The sequence below is a fragment of the Harpia harpyja genome, chromosome 12 (assembly GCF_026419915.1).
Source record: "Harpia harpyja isolate bHarHar1 chromosome 12, bHarHar1 primary haplotype, whole genome shotgun sequence".
NCBI lineage: Eukaryota > Metazoa > Chordata > Aves > Accipitriformes > Accipitridae > Harpia > Harpia harpyja.
This window is the reverse complement of record NC_068951.1, coordinates 9,028,064-9,045,199: the sequence shown is the minus strand read 5'-3', so window position 1 is coordinate 9,045,199 and position 17,136 is coordinate 9,028,064. Positions and strand designations below refer to the sequence as shown.

Sequence of the window (17,136 nt, the reverse complement as noted above, 5' to 3'; positions counted from 1 at the left end):
TTTTATATCAGGTACGTGATAGTGTAACACTTACTTACAGCTAGCTCAGTAGTGTGGGAATTGCTACTTCCTTCAGAAAGCTCCCTGGGGTTATTCTGGGAGACTTCTCCTGCCCTTGGTCCATGGCATGGTTACTGCGGGGGAGGCCTGTGGCAGAAGGCAGAGTAGAAAGACCAGAGAAGCGCACACACTTCAGCAGCTTTTTTTAATTTGGAACACTTTCTTCATAAAGGACACACCTTCAATACAGTTAACAAATGGTTACACTTGAATCCTGTAGACAGCAGAATTCTACACCCACAATTGCACAGGACACCAATGGCTTGGTTCACTGGAATGCAGTATTAACTTCCAAACACTCAGTTTGCCTTTATCAAAAGATGGCTCTGGAGTCCGTCTTGACATTAAAAGGCTAATTGTTTATCTATCTGCTGTAGACAAACTTTAGCGGACAATAAATAATGGTTGTCCCCTCCCCCCACCCCTTAGAAAAGGTGACATGGTCAAGCTCAGTTTTGAAAAGTAGTACTGCACTGCTACAAAAGTGGCACAGTAAGAGGTGCCAAAGTAAAGCTGTAAGGAAAGGAGGGCTGTTATTAACCGTTAGGTAACAAGGTTACCAGACATGCTGCAAGAACACTTTTTTTTTTGTACAGATTAAGACTATACAAGTATAGGAATGCATACAAAACTTGATCTCGTCCCTTTTACAGTCTACATGAACAGAATCCAGTTTTCTAATCCACTCACCCTGTGTATTGTAGCTGACCTGCCACGTTAGGAGTAGTGCCTGTTAAGAATCTCTTGGTAAGCGAGGAGAACCTACCACCCTACTCAAATCAAGCTCCAGAACACCAAGAACTGGAGGGAAGAGCATTTGTTTTCTGATGTTTTATGAGCAATAACACCATAATCCAGCTAGTGAGTAATCTACACCAAGAGCTTTTACTACACTTAATTTACAGTTTTTTAAAATTTGCTCTGCAAATTTGGCACACACCATTTTGTTTTTAAAGGCCCCTTTAAGTTTGATTTCAGCAGAAGCTTGAGTTAGTGCTTCTGAAGCTGTGCTTTCCTTCCCCTGGAGGGACAGCCCCTCTGGGTCAGCAGGACAGCTGTTTGTAGCGAGCACATCTCCCACCACTGCTGTGAACAGTCAGGTTTTCCATTTAAAAATAAGAAATTGTTAAAAAGGTAGGATCTTAAGTTCCAGCAGTTGGTGAAAAAGGGCACTCGTGTTCCAACTCTCAAATGGTCACAGCTAGTACTTAAACAGGAGTAAAAGTGTTCAGGTGCATGACGGAATAAGGTGGTAGAAAGGAAAAACAACCATACAGCAATTGTATGCCCTTCCTTTCCAAACCGAAAGGAAGTTCCTTCACTGGAACTGGTTTAAAAGCAAGGAAGCCTGTAGTCAGCACCACCCCTTTCAGGTGGGTTCTCATCTCAGTCCCCTTCGTGCCCTACCACATGTGCCTCCGGCCTCCTCTAACTAGACCAACATGCCATCGCTGCCTACTGAAAAAAAATACACAAGCATGCATACGAACACGCACACACACACGTGCAGAACTCCATTCGGCAACTGTTAACATTTGTTACTGTGTCTATGAAAGATCACAAACTGATTGCCCACTCACCTGTCTTCCCCTATGGACTGCAGAAAGACACCATGCAGCCATCATCTGCAATCTGACAACCTATAGAAACACCTATAGAAAGCCATGTCAACAATTTGTAAAAAATACACTAAGGAAAAGCCACACCAGCCCTGTACTATTTGAAACAATCTAAAATGGTCAGCTACTGCCGCAGGTGTTGAGAGCAGACAGAAGGCAGGGCTGTTGAGAATGGGCACTGACACATGGACCAGAAAGGGATGCTGAAAGGCCATTAACAGCTGCTTTCCTTGCTCTCTCGCACTAGGAGGACAGTGCAGAAACTCAATCAAAAATTCTTTGCGTAAGTCTTCAGGTGCAGTTTTGCAAGTGTTCAGCTTGCTGAAGAGATGTATAGGATCTATTGTAGTTTTGCCATGCAACAATAGGCTTCCTTAAACACCGCTGCACAGGTTAGGTATCAGTAGCCAGTTACAAGTTGGTTTTTGGGAAGGAAGGGAACACAGGAAAAAGCTTTTCCTTCTGCAGCTCCTAATAAAGGCCTATATTTTTTTCTCCAAAGTTTACTCAACAGAATAGGACCCTAACCATTGGAAAACTGAAGGTGAAACATCTGGTATTGGATTTATGCATCAGGATGCAGCTGCTGTCACCTCACAGTTCAGCAAATAGTGAGAAAGGTTAAAAACCCCCAAATCTGGTAATAGCCAATTAATAACGAACCTAAGCCACATTTCAATTTCACTTTTAAGTGAAATTAAGCATCATCTTAAGAAGATGACAACTCTGCCATCTAGTAGTCTAGTCATTACTAAGGTAGGAAAAATGGCTTTTGGGTGTCACGATTACGAAAGGAATTAATTGCTAAGGTGAATAAAATGCTTTAATTCTTGCAATGAGTGACAAGAAACTGAGCTTGTATGCTTCTTTTTGGCTGTTTTTAAGGCATTCCTCTTCAAAATCATGGGTTCTAACTTTATGTTAGTAGCAGGATATACACTGCTCAAAATAGGATTTAAGCACTTAAAATAGTCATGTGCATTACAGTCTGGAGCATTTTCCATCACTTCTGGTTTTCTTCATCACCTTCAGATCTATGGCCAAGTTTGTAAAGAAAAAACAATAAGCAATGGAAGAAAGTCTAAGCTACAAATTTTGGACAGTACTGATCTGCTCCTTCAGCCTCCCTTCTTTTACTTGAGTTTAAGTAGGGGCCAGTTCAAGAACTCAATTTGCACCACCAGTTATTATCAACACCTGCAGCCATACATGAAACTGTTACTATCCAACTGTGTGCATGAAACTCCAGCAAAAGGAGAAAAAGGAGGAGGAATGGTCATATTACTGCCACACATTTACAGAACAAGAAACCTAAACCCAGCACCTGACTGATCACAAGAATTCCTTGCCTCTGCTGTCATGTTACACAGTATGATTTAAATGTATGGTTACAGAAATACGGGACAGTGTAGGAGTCAACTCTGAGCAATACCATGATACCATACTTTAAAGTAAGAGATGCACTGTACCTTTCAAACTTGAACCAGCAGAATAATGCAGCTCTTTCGCATTTGTGCTCTGTGATTGAGAGTGCAATCACTGTTTTGCATACTATTAAGCTGACCCAGAAGAGGTGGGTCAAGCTGACTGCTTTATTCAGCACCTTACCTTGACACTTTCCAGTGAAAGCTAGCAACTTTACATCTGGTGTCATCCACTGGAGCAAAGCGGACCTGCATAAACCCCATGCCAATACTCTGACAATGCATAGGATTTTTACTAGCACTTTTTTTTTTTTAAACACAGAGAAGGGATTACAGGTACTGCTTAGCTTTAGAGATGAGAAAGAACCAGTTGTAGTTCCACATTCTAAATTACATTTGTGAAAAGAGATTACAAAACAGTGCATTTCTTGTGCTTTTCTTTAAGTATCAGAATTCAACGGAAAAATTTCAAGGAGCTAAATTCTCAGTACATTTTTCATTTTTTTGGATTAGCATTTATCTGTTCAGGAGACACACAGCTCGCTCATGTCCACCACATTTCAGCAGCATTCAGATTCTTCAACACAAAGTCAATGGTTTAAAAAAAAAAAAGAAAAAAAGTACTGAGTTATGAAATAAGATCAATATCCAGTGTCCTGCTAATAAAGTCATATTTTAATATAAAATATTCATACAGCATACTCTACACCTCATTCTCTCTGCTAGCTGAATACTGTTACTGACTATTCAAACAGAAAAACTTCAACCACTTTGCTCTTCAATGTTTTGGAGGGACAATATGGTTTCCAGCAGCTACTTTGATCACAGTAGTGGGGGGGAAAGGAAAGAGGGAAAGACAGGGGGTAAATGTTCCAAAACTCTATATTAGGTTACGAAGTCAGCTGAAAGAGGGGAAGTTTTTCAGAATGTAAGGACTGATCCCACTCAGTGGAACACGAAACACCACACTCATTAGTGTTTCCATTAGAAAGTTCTCCTTCCTACACTGCAAGTCACCCTTGTGCTCTCTTCCTGCCCAGTACGAAACCTTTTTCCCTCTAGAAACAAAACTTAGTCATTGCTCCCCTCTGTTGTCTTCTGCTCTTTCGGTTAGAGTTAAATAATAATTAATGTTGCTATAAAGATGAGTTAAAAACCCCAAATGCAGCCTTGGAGCCCGCTCATCAGGGTGTCATGTTTCAGGAAGCTGATTAATGTCCGTCAGTTTTGTGTCATTCAGGATTGCACGGATTCTCTCCAGGGAATCTGCCTGCCGGATCCGCTCCAGCTGCACCTACAGAAAACCAACAGACGCAATTGAGCTAGTAAAACGTGCCGATGCAAGACCATAGACCCATAACCAGAACTAAGCCAACAGGCCACGTTAGCAATCCCTAGTACCTGTGCAAGCAGAAGAGATATCAAATTATCATTCACTGAAAAATGCAAGGCATGAAGGAGCACAGGCTTAATTTAGAACCAAGAATGGGAGGAAGGAAGACATAAGGCAGTTGTGGTTTTACAAGAAAAAGCCACTTTCTGGGGGGCTCAAGCAAGCCTTCACCATCACTCTATGTTTCGCCTAATAACCAGTCATTGACACCATTCTGGCCAGGCAAACCAAAGAAGATGTGCAAAGCAATGTAAACTTCCACAGAAAGAATGTAAAGGAAGTACAGACCTGCCTAACAACATGACTTCAAGCCTCTCAAGATCAAAGCTAAAATGCTCTAGGAGGAAATGTCCCATTTCCAAGCTCGCTCCTGTTTCTTGCTTTTCTGATAATCTATCTTAGCTATTTCTTATATGCTAAAAAAGTGCCCAGCAGAACTGTGTTGCAATCAATGCAGATACCTTTTTTTTTTTTTTTTTTTTTTTTTTTTTTTTACACATTCAAACTTTCATGTTCTTTTTATTAGGATCTGGGCTTTCACTTGTAAATTCCCAACTAGTCGTTAATTGATTTTTAGCCCTTCCTCTGCATTGCTGATACCTAATTTAGCCAGTGGACACCTCACACAAGTGATACTTGCCCAGGCTCTCCACTGACAAGGTCAAGGAAGGAAATAACCCTGTCTGGCTATCAAGAAACCAAAATCCTTATTCGATGGTAATCTCTCATGTTACACAGCAGATCTTGTACTATGTAAGGTGGCGATGGCACAAACCATTGTTTAAACTGAAAGCGCTAACTCCTGAGAAACTAATGTGTAATAACTGCTTAGGGGCAGAAAGAAAACACAAAATACACAAAACCACTCTTACTGAGCTCGTTATTGAAGGCCTACCAAGCTATCTGCAAATTTTGGAAGAGTGTGCCACACGTCTTCAAAGTGGTACATAGGTTTTTGCTCTAAGAACTGCCTAAACCAGCACATGCAGTACTTAACAACAACAACAAAAACAAAAGAGAGAGAGGATGATGACAAGCAAGAAGCAACTTCACTAGCCAGGACAATTCAATGGTCTCCTTTGTCCCACCCTACTCCTCCAGAAACAGCCAGAAAAAAAAGAGGACAGTTGCCTATTGTCCATCCAGCTAAACTCTGTCTAGTAAACAACCTCCCATAGTCCTGTTTTAGTTTTCCAAATAAACCTGAACACTTGACTCAAAAAATTTGTGGTTTTAATTCTGCTGAATTTCACTGAGTAGACTGGCCAAAAACTCAGAGAGAATGCTGAAATTCAGTACCTCTGTGAGCAAGATTTCTAGTGAGCTGGAATGTGAGGGGGGATGCAAATTCTAAAAACACAGACACTGAAGGCAAGACCAATCTAAGCTGGCCTCCTGAGGACACAGTTCGCCACTCTGCAACACAAAAACTGCAGGTCCCTTTGTGCTCTCTACAGTTAACAGAAAGAGAGATCAGCCTGACAAACTGGAATTAGCCTCAGTGAACACCCCTGCCAAAACTCCTTCCTTCAGCCACCTCTTGGTATCTCATCGCCAACCACAGGTTCCACTTTTTGGAGGAAATAGAAGTATAGCAACAGTGACAACAGCAAGGATAAGACTTTAGATAGTATAAATAGAAAGCAGTAAATATAACATGAAGAACCATTTCATATATTCATATCAAACAGTACAAGTTCCTTACTTTGTCCTCAAATATTTGTACCCTAATGATTTGCTATGAAAAGTAACATACTGGAAAAACATCAGGCGATGGACAATGAAATACTAGGGTCTAAAGATACCATTGTTTATGGCTCTCTACAGTTCCTTTTAGTACAATAATTGTGTATCTTTGCTGCTGAGAATTTGTTGGAATCAAGCAATCAGAATAAAATCCCCAATAGGCTTTAATACTAATATTATGCTAGGAATACTTCATCAGTTTATTATACTAATAACTTTTAAAATAGTTCATAAACACCAATGTAAGAAAATCTGCAACTGCTACTTCTTATTTTACATAGCTCTGGAAAAGTAAAGAAACAAAAGTAGCACCTTACAAACTGATTGCACTTCCCTTACCTGAAGTGTCTGAGAAAGCTTTACAAAATCTCTCTGCACTTGCTCACTGACATCTAATTCAGTCTGCAACCGCTGAGCTTTATTCTTCTCTTCAAATACCAGCTGTTCAAGGTTTGCCTGAAGAGAAAAAGATTCTTTATGCTGTGCTTAAACTGAATAAAAAAGGGGAAGCTTGTATAAACTGATTAAAGCATTATACTAGAGCAAAGAAGCATGGTTATTCTCAGAGTCCTGGCAAGAAACTAAACCAATCACTCTTTCTACACCTCAGTTTTCCTAACTGCAAAATCAGGGGCTCATACCCATCAGACAAACATCCTCATTAGACTGGTTAAAGTATGAAAAAGCCCCATGTCTTTTAACAGCACTATGCCCAAGGATCTCAAAATAAAAAAAGCAGATTTCTGAGTTTTAATGAAACATGACCATAGATGAAGGGCAGTAATCTGCTGGTGAAAATATAGCTATCTTGCTGTCTTGAGTTTTAGTCAAAAGAGTTGGGGGGGAGCAGGGGAGGGGAGAGAGAAAAAAAAAAAAAAAATCACACAAAACAGAGAGAGAAAGAGAAATCAGATCACAATTCATTCATCTGCCTGCCAAAGTAGGGCTCCTTCCTGCAGCAAGAACAATATGACATTTATTCAAAAGTATCAAAGCATTCAAACCAAGGTTTGGTTAGTGAGGCAGCTTTCCATATGCAGAAATGTTACTGAAGCCTAACTTTGGAAGACAATCCAAAAGAAATATTCAAGTTAGCAGCAATTCAGATCAACTGGTTTACAAATCCAAGTGCAAAGTGATTGGCATGAGGATTTAAACCGCATCCAGTGGACACTATTTCACTGCCAGAATCTTATCAACATTCAAAAGTTTCCTTTTTCATTCTTACGTAGTGACACATTCTCTGACCACAGTTTGATCATCATAAAAGATGCATATATACTTCATACCGAGACATCATAGCTACCTTTGCTGCGGTCTCCTTCTTCAGCTGTTCTTCTAGAGTGTTTTTTGTTTCCTGCAGACTCTCCAGCTGCTGCAGGTTTTCCTGCGAAGAACTTTCCAACTATATTATAATAATAAAAAAAGGTATTAACTAAACCTCCTAACATTTCAATTTCTCACAGTCCCTCCACACAGTAAGTATAGCCTAAGTGTCTTTCCCAGGACTCAGAAATACACCTAAATAATCTCTCCTAGGGACACAGAAAATGCCTAAATAACATCTATTTCTCTCAATTTATTTCTTTTTGGAGCTGGAGAGAAATGGCCAAACCTGACATTTAGGTTATTATTAGGTAGCCTAATATTAGTTAGGAATTAGTTAACCCAATATTTAGGTTACAGATTAATAAACAGACAAAACACCTTTTAAGGAACAGAACTATGAATGTGTCCCAGTCCTACACTGGCATCAATACAGCTATTCTGTCCTTCAAAGTTCCAGGCATGACCTTATGTGTTTCCTTTGAAATGGTCACAGAAGCTACACAGGTGCAGTTACAATGCAGGTGCAACTACACTCTTAGTTGATACCAAGAGTTGCAATAGACTGAGAGCATCCAGTACAGTGTCAGTGCCTTCAGTAAAAAAATTTGTGCATATGCATAGACTGGTGTTCCTTCTTACAGAAAGGAAAGGTTATCTATGCAAAGCCGCCAGCCCTGCAGCATCCCACAAGCATGTTGAGATGGAGGAACAATAATGTTACATGTTTCAGAATTCTCTCCTTGGTTCAGCTCTCTTTCCTTCCCAATACTGGGCATACTAAACATCACACAAAAATATATCTTAAGTGTTACCGACACCTCAAAGGCAGATAGGAAAAATGTTCATTTTCTCTGATGTGAAGAGGTTGATGTCAAAGACAGCAACACAGTGTCACTGATAGAACTAGCAGAAAAAAAAATCACCCTATTCTCTTTGTTTAAAACAAAAATCCCACAGTGAAAGGGCTCCTTACCTGTTCCTTTTCCACTTTTATTCTTTCCAGTTCAGCTTTTAAACTGGAAATGGAAGCTGAAAAACAAGAATATTAAAGCTTAAGTACAAGAAAAACACAGGAAACTGGACATACCCTGTTTACTTCTGTTAATATTTAAAGGAGAATTAAGCACGTGCTACATCAAAGGTACCTCAAAGATAAACAAATAATTGTACTTTTGTTTTCAGCTGCACAGCTTTGGTGTATCTGCTATCAAAAATGGACAGTATTTAAAATTCAGATAGATCTACTTATCACAAAATCAAGTCTTCACTTATCTTACAGATTTCTAATAGTCCTGTTTTGAGACTGTTTTACCCCTGCTCACCTATTTCCTCTTTGCAATTCTCTATTTCCAGCTGTAGAGTTTCTTCTATATTTTCTTTCAAATATTGTTCAGCTTGAATCTGTTCTTTTAAGAATAAAATCTCCGCCTTAAGTTTCTCCTCAAGGTGATCCGCCGCTGTCCGCACACTAATTATGTCTTCACGATATTTTAAAATCAGCTCACGGAGCTCCTGAATCAATGATTAGCAAAGATTTGTATTATGATCTTCGGATACACGCAGTACTGTGTTTATCAGCATACAAGCCAAAGTTATGCTACCCCGAGGTTTGTCCCACCTTATGAGATCTTGCATCCAGCAAGGTATTAAAACAAAATCGCAAACAGTTTGCTTGGCCATAGTAAATGAAGAACGTGTAAAGATTCGTGTCTCCACAGCGTTATGAGCCTCTCCCCCTGCCCTTCACTCCCCACAATCTTTTAATCTTGACGTCCTTGAGCATAAGGGAGTGGCAATGAAAAGGATGACAAGGCTTATCATTATTCAAGGCTCAGGATTATTACTGGTCTTAACTCCTGGACAGAAATTAAACTGACTTAACTTAGCTTAATTTATTGAATCAATATCTACATTGGAGCCACGGTGACTGAACGCTTGTGTGCCCAGTTGCAAAATACAGCTTACACCAGCTGAACTGGGATAAACCCATGCTCTACTGACAACAGTATGTCAGGCCACAGTTAACTCATTTTATTATTATCTATTCATACTCTGCAGCATGCTCATGGCACAGTGGGATCAGACTGCTAATTTTGTACATCATATACTTACAGGGTTAAAATCCAGATTATTGTTCATTGTGCTATTTGAGTCAGCTTTTTGATAAAGAAGATTGTTCCAGTAAGATCTAGTCATGTGCATTATTTGTGTTAATGATTTTAAAGTGTTTTACCTCCGCTGCTTCTGGTAGAATGAAATCTTCGGCTTGCTGTAAAGACACATGCAAGCTGTGTTTTCCTTGAAGACTTTCATTATCTTTTTGCAGTCTCACCAACTCTTCTGAAACCTGCTCCCTTGACTGTGTCAGGACAGCCTCCAATGCAAAGAAAAGCATAAATTCTCACTTAGAGTCATGCTCAGATCTCTTCATGATCCATTTACTAGCATTGCTTTCAAAAGCCTGGTGAATTGATACTCTTTGTAAAGAAGGGAAACAAAATGATCATGTGGTTCAACACGATCAGTTCTTTCTTGCCTGGTCTATGCACCAGAAATAAAGGCAAGATCAATCTTAACTGTACAGGCAGATAGGAGGAAGCAAGTGATAAATATAGCATTGTTAAGTCTCCCAGTTTTCTTCCTTATTTATCCATTAGCTAGGTGTGCTCGTAGAGGGGGGGCAGGGGAGGAAAATCACATGTGGTTTTGGGAACTGGCAGTGATATTTATTAAAATGACCTAACAACTCAGCTGTAAGATCAGGTTATTCAAAAAAATCTTAAAACATTCATCCTGAAACTTTCAATGGTAGGTGTCTGCCTCCCACTGCCTTTTGAGGAAAACATCAAAATAGCTGACCCCTTATGAAAAAAAAAGGATTAAAGAAAACATAGTTTTGCTTGCATTACAAAAGAAAAAAAATCCAGTGAACTTTTCTGAGAGGAATGATTGCTTCGGTATAGGGAAACAGGGACTTGAACTCTGACAGAAGCTGCCCTTTGTATCATAGGTGGACAGCACGAAAAGCATATTCAGATCAATACATTTACTGAATCTCCTGCATCTCCATTAGGCATGCTTTCATGCAGAACATCAAACGGAACATTTCTGCAAGCAATGTCCTGATGTCCTACAGACAATCCCAGACTGCAGAAACGCAATACTGGGATTCATGAGAATGAATGCTCTTAGTCCCCACAATGCTGTGCAGAGGAGAAAAAAAAAGAAGAAACTTGATTCTAATATAGAAGGGAATGAATTGCTCTAAGGAAGTTAAACTTTGTTTTGCCCTAGAAAATGAGGTCCTATTCCTATTCTTTGGCTTAATTCCTACAAGATGCTCAAAATAGTTTAAAAAACATTAAGTTCCCATAGACATCTCTTCCTGGTGTTAGGGCTGATATTTTAAGTCTGACCTGTAGAAACATTGAGCGTTCATCTCAAACTCAAGAAAATATTCACTAGTGATGGTACTTGCAATGAATCCTAAAAAATCATCTTGAGAAAATTTATTCTGTCTTCAGATCTGAGGTTAAATAAGATACTAAATGGGCATGGAACATACATAATGAACAAGGGGGAAAAGAAGTTGACGAGTGATCTCCATATTAATCAATATGCATACACACAGAAAGTATGACAGACTGACCCTACAAACTGTTACAGGTCCACCACTTGCTATCAGAGCTCACTTGATCAGTGTCTTTACATGTTAAGATGCACAGCTCTCTCAAGCCAAGCTTGGCTGGGCAGCAAGACAAAGCCTTTTACAAACACATTGAGCTCCAAAGGTTAGACAAACAGTGCTGTTCAAGTGATCTCTGGGCTTAAGCTGTCTTACCATTTGCTCCTGGACACTCCTCTTTGCTTGTGAAAACGCCTGCTGCAGTTCACTGAGGAAGTTCTCTGACTTTTGACATTTAGCCATAAGCAAAGAGATCTTAAAGAAAACCCACACAGACAAAGATATAAAGCATGAAACAGATTTTGAAGAAGAAATAACCACTGAAGTTGTCTTTATCATTACTAATATATACTTTGAAATGTCAATAATTTGATATTTCAAACTAATCCACTAAAGTTTATTTTGTTAATTCCTTACTCAGTAAAGCTGTAATGCAGCTCAAGTCAGTAAGAAGAGATGCTGTGCTTCTATACCAATAATATACTTGTATTCTATTTAACAAACTCTAAACAACAAATAAACAGTTAATTCTAATCAAACTTGAATGTAAGCCAGTTCAGAGATACTGAAGGGAAACTGCAGAGCTACTAAGTTTTCAGCATTTTCTTTAAGGTAATTTTTTGTACCTTTATCCAAAAGCAGAGATCTTCAAAAACTTTACAATTAAGTTATTCTACAACAACACATGCTTAACAGTAAGATAAGCATTACTTAAGAGCACCCTGGTACAGCCGAAAGAGCGAACATATAAACATATCCCTGTCACCTAAGACAGACTTTGTCTAATGACTACTGTTTCTTACTAAGGACAGTGGGTGGGGTGGAAGAGAGAAAGTCTTCCAGCACAAGTGAAGTAAATTCAATGTCTTGTACACAGCATTTACCTAATACTGTAACCTTTAACAGGCCAAAGACTGTGACTTTTTTTTTTTTTTTAAAAGCTATGACTACCACACGTCCTATTTGGCTCCATTGTTCCAAGAGAATTACGTATTAGTCTCAGACTGAAAAACCTTCTCAGCAGGCTATTATTTTAAAGTAGTCTAGTGCATATTTTGGACCAACTACTGTTAACTGCCTGCTTAGCTACACTTTAACTGTGTGTCTTCACCACAAGTCCATTAACTGGGTGTCAAGTATTGATGAGAGCAAGTAGTATGATTAGTACTACTCTTCTACTGATAAGGACAGTGACCAAGAACACAGGGCTACTTTTGCACATTTGGGTGATTTCATACACAGGTCACTTCAAGACTCAAACACTACTCAAATTCCAGTTATCACCTCTGTAATGGATTTCAAGATTAGAGATGAAACTTTAGGGCGAAAATTGGATAACATGATATCAGAGACATGTCGGACTAGAAACTGGCAGACTCAGGTGGAGCACAACTAACCCTATAAATTCTCTTTTTTTTTTTTGCCTCTACAGCAGGTAGTCCATCCATATCTAACAGAAGATGAGTTCTTGTTAACATACTTTTGAATAACATTTTGTGATTCCTACCATCTTGATTACAAAATGCTTGTACCTGATTAGAGGAGTCTTCAGCACTTTGTTTCATGTAATCCTCCAATTCCTGTTTATCTTTTGTTGTCTTTTCCAGCTGATCATTAGCCTGCCTCAGCATCACCTGCAGCTTTTTCACCTGTGTTGTTACAACAAATAATTTAATTTTCCATTCTTTTGGGGAGCATTTATTTCCTGAACACAAATACAACCTACCCCACCGCACCCCCAAACCACAAAACAAAATCTGTCAAAACGCTATGCAACCAAGAAGTTCCTTTGTTGTTGTTCTGAAACACCCTGCATCACAGATTACACCTATAAGGAAACGCGGGACATCAAACCACACTGGACCATCGCCATGTAATGGCTTCAATCACTTATTTCAAAGCAGAATTTGACTCATGCCTTTCGTACCCACGTGAAAATTGTTCTTCAGTATACGGCAGAAAACAAACATCCTCCAATACTTTACAGTCATTTTATGCTGCTAGGATGAGGTCCTTTAATTTTTCCTTTGCTGTTAACAATTCTTGCAGTATCAAAGATAATAGAATTTAATGCATGACAAGCATTTTAGAATATAAATTATGAAAGATACTGACTTCAGCATGAGCACACCACTTTTTATAGAACAATGCCTTTACTGCATGGTCTTACAGCACTGGATAAAGTGGTTCTCCAAGGTGAATCCTTAAGAAATATGTTCATGTGGTGCTCATAACCACATACCAATAACAAATCAGGTTATGTCAATAATATGTCAGAAGTTATCCAGATTTTAAGTATGCTGACATTGTTCGGTTAAAACCAATGAATAAAACAGCAGATGGTTCATTGTTGCATCCTTAGTAGTTCGAATAGCTGCAAAAGTCTTGCTAAAGCTAGAAGAGAAATCCCACCTGGTCTCTTGTCTCAGCCTCCTGAATCTGGATACCTTGCAACTGCTTCTCATAATTTGAGCACATATCACAGCGTCTACCCAGCTTGTTCCCTGCATTCTGCACCTGGAGAACACAGAGTTATCACCTGCCATAAAGGCCAGAAAATTCTTCAAGGAACACAGGAGTGCTACACACTCTCAGGTGTGTTGTGTGATCACAAAATATTACAGATAAAAGACAGTGGCAGAATCATGTAATGGCAAGATTAAGTTTTTCTAAAAGTAACAGATAATGTAAATCAGCTGCAGGATATCAGCTTTTCCTGGCACGAGTCCTACTATTAGCACAAAAGCAATAAGCCATGACATCAAGCGTTCATCAAGTCATTCAGTGTGTCTTTTTGAAATATGTTACTTAATTACCTGTACAGAAACAGACATCTCTGAGAAAAGCTTTCAACAGGCCATAGCATTTTTTCATGCAATTATTTTGTATTACAAATCAAATTATAAACACAATATTATGGTGTTTGGTTGGGGGGGTTGTGTGTGTGTGTTTGTTTCTGGGTCTGTGTGTGTGTGGTTTGGGTTTGGGGTTATTTTTTTTTTTTTTAGTTTTTCTTTAAATCAACACAAAGCAATTAAAAAGCAAGTCAGTTCATCAGCTCAGGACTTCCTTAAATCTTTTTCCTCCTGTAACTGAGCTTTGAATATTTGTCAATGGCATGTACTAATTTTCTTCTATAACAGTTATCAAGCTTTATTTACTTTTTAATACCCTCCTCCAGTATTGCTGAGGATCAGAGACTGAATAATTAGCTAAAAGACCAATTGGGAAAGAATAAAGTAGAAGACAGGCAGATTTAAAAAAAAAAACAAAAAACCAAACAAAACCAACCCAAAACCAAACAGGGAAGGGGTTGGGGGAAAGGTTGGGGTGTGCAGCATGGAAACAAACAGGAAACCAGCTGCCATTTTGAGATTGTAACGGTTTTGGCCAAGGGGACAAATGGAAGTTTTATCAAAGCTCCAGCTGCAAGTCAGGTTTGAGCTGAAATCGTATTTGTATTTGCTGCTCCATGTCACACCCACACAGATTGGCATTCACATACCCTGCCTTCAGAAACATGTGGGAAGCAGCGCATTTCTTTTCTGAATTCTAAGAAAGGGTTGGAGTAAAGTGTCATCAAAATGTCAATAGGGCAAGGAAATACTCAAGAGTAGAGGATTTAACTCAGCTCCAAGATCACGACACCATAATTTCTCCAGATATTACAAATTAGTAGCAACACAAAACAAGCAACTTTACAAGAGGTTTGGAGAAACCTCCTAAGTAATAATTTGCAGATCAGTTGAATTCCAACAAGGTGAGGAAATAAAATATTGCTAGTTCTTAATTTCATCTGTCCTTTGCCTGGCATCTTCTTTTTCACTGCATTCTTACATTACTTTTTTTTACCCCCATCTTGTCTTCCTTTTCACCCATTATGGATTGTTAACTTCCCCCCTGCCTTTTCTTCCCCTGTAAAGTGTTACTTCTTGGCCTCTCTTCTTCTGCAAGAGTAACCACAGGAGCCCCACAATACTCCTCTTTTCAGCAAGAAACAAAATGCAAGCTTTGAACTGGCATCATATAAAGCTGCTGAAAAACTGACAGGCAGAACACCCAGAAGCAACAATTTCCTTGGTCACCCATACTGAAACTGGCACAGTGTTAAGTCTAATCTGCTGCTTGTCACTCTCAGAAATTGGCTTCTGATGATGCAAGTCCCCAACAACTTTCTGAAGCTTCCTTTGTAGTAGCTTTTTGTGTTATGCATATCTTGGCTGCTCATTTCTCAATTGCACTCCATGCACAATCCTCAGTAAAACTCCTTAGTGTACAAAACAGCACTGTTAGCTCTGCTCCTTTTGTTAATCTTTGCACCCTCCTAGTCACCGCAGTTGCACTATAACGTCCTTTCCTTAGCTTCCCATTTTCTCCTTTTCTTTGAGTTCTCCCATCTTTTTTCACCCTCTCACATATTTGCAAGGTCAACAGCTACCTCTGCCAGACCCTCCCCTAAGCATAAAAATATCCTGTATTTAGTAAAGCTGACCTTCCCACAAACAGAGGTAGCCAATACAGTTTACGTCAGATGTGCTTCACCTACAGAAGTATTCCAAGAGAGAAAAGTGAATAGCTACCTATGATGCTACCTATTTCCTTCCGCATCTGACTCTGCGTAAAGCGAATTAGAGTTTTCACCTAGCAGACAGCCCACAACGTGCAGGCAGCCTGTCACGCAGGCAGCGGTCACAGCAGATGCATGCAGTAGGTACTCACCTCCTTCTGCAGTAGGTTCCACTCAGTCTCACTAACCAAGCGGTAACCACTAGGAGATACATAAGCACTTTCTACCCCTTGTGTAACACTGGAAAGAAGTGAAGCAGTCTCTTCTTGCTCTGGCGTCATTGCTTTGATTGCTTTTTCCTGATCTTTGGTTAACATGAACCCACTTGGCATTTGCAGAGACCCGACAGAAGCTGTATCAAAGTTCTCAGACACTGAATCTGCTCCAACAAGTGGTCCAAAATCTGACTCATCCAGATTCCCAGCAGATTTTGCTTTGTTGTTGTACCCTAAAGCTTTGGACTGTAAAGATCCAGATGTCCCCAGACTGTCTGTTGACTGTGCTCTCCGTAGTCCATCTTTAAACATATCATTATCTGATTTATTGAAAGATTCGCCAGAAGAAAGAAGCAAGTCTGCATCCAATGAATGGACTGAGCCATGGGTGCTATTGACATGCTCCTGGAAATGAAAAACAAAGAAGAAAAAATTATATACTCCATTCTAGAAGCATGGTACAAGAGGAATGCTGGACACTAATTATCAGACATGGAAAAGGCAAATTTAAATTGGCTTTGGCAAGAACATCTGATCACTAAGCTTAAGATGGCAGACAAAAGGATAGAGAACTGAAATGTACCAACTAGAATTAAAAACCAAAACAAACAAGCAAAAAAGTCTTCTGTTAACAGAGTGCTTTTGTAAGAATCCATTTTCCTGCCAAACACACAGTCATCTTACATCTTCCAGTATTTGAAACCAGGTGCTTCTTCCACTAAAGAGATATACTTGCAATACCACTTCTAGAACTACGATCTACACAACAGAAGGCAAATACTCCACAAGTGAATTCAGAAGTCTTTCATAAACCAAAAAATTTCACATTAACATAAAAATAAATGGAGAATGATACACTTAAAATCTAGTCTATACTGACAAGTGACTTCTTTCTTCTGCTTTGAGTGTCTGACAAAATATTGTAAGAAAAAGAAATATTTTCTTGAAAAGATTATTTGTACACAAAATAAAATGAGAAGGGTAAAGGCTGGGCTTAAACAGAAAGGTATCCTGGGGAATGCCAATACCAAAAGCCACACTAAATATCCTGTGACGCATATAAGGCACACTAAGTCTCTTGATCTATTTTTATTTATT

The 17,136-nt window shown here is 39.2% G+C and overlaps 1 protein-coding gene across 1 annotated transcript in view; it reads right to left on the bottom strand.

Annotated features, from left to right (window-relative positions):
- Window positions 1-188: 188 nt before the first annotated feature.
- Window positions 189-17,136, bottom strand: part of RABEP1 (rabaptin, RAB GTPase binding effector protein 1) — a 53,608-nt gene continuing 36,660 nt past the window's right edge. Inside the window, exons 9-18 of the mRNA XM_052802866.1 lie at window positions 15,976-16,443; window positions 13,669-13,773; window positions 12,789-12,905; window positions 11,413-11,511; window positions 9,805-9,945; window positions 8,894-9,083; window positions 8,545-8,600; window positions 7,549-7,647; window positions 6,582-6,698; window positions 189-4,397 (exon numbers count right to left, since the gene is read on the bottom strand). Coding sequence (XP_052658826.1) covers window positions 4,296-4,397; window positions 6,582-6,698; window positions 7,549-7,647; window positions 8,545-8,600; window positions 8,894-9,083; window positions 9,805-9,945; window positions 11,413-11,511; window positions 12,789-12,905; window positions 13,669-13,773; window positions 15,976-16,443 — 1,494 coding nt within the window. The 3' untranslated portion in view covers window positions 189-4,295. The remainder of the gene's footprint in view (window positions 4,398-6,581; window positions 6,699-7,548; window positions 7,648-8,544; window positions 8,601-8,893; window positions 9,084-9,804; window positions 9,946-11,412; window positions 11,512-12,788; window positions 12,906-13,668; window positions 13,774-15,975; window positions 16,444-17,136) is intronic.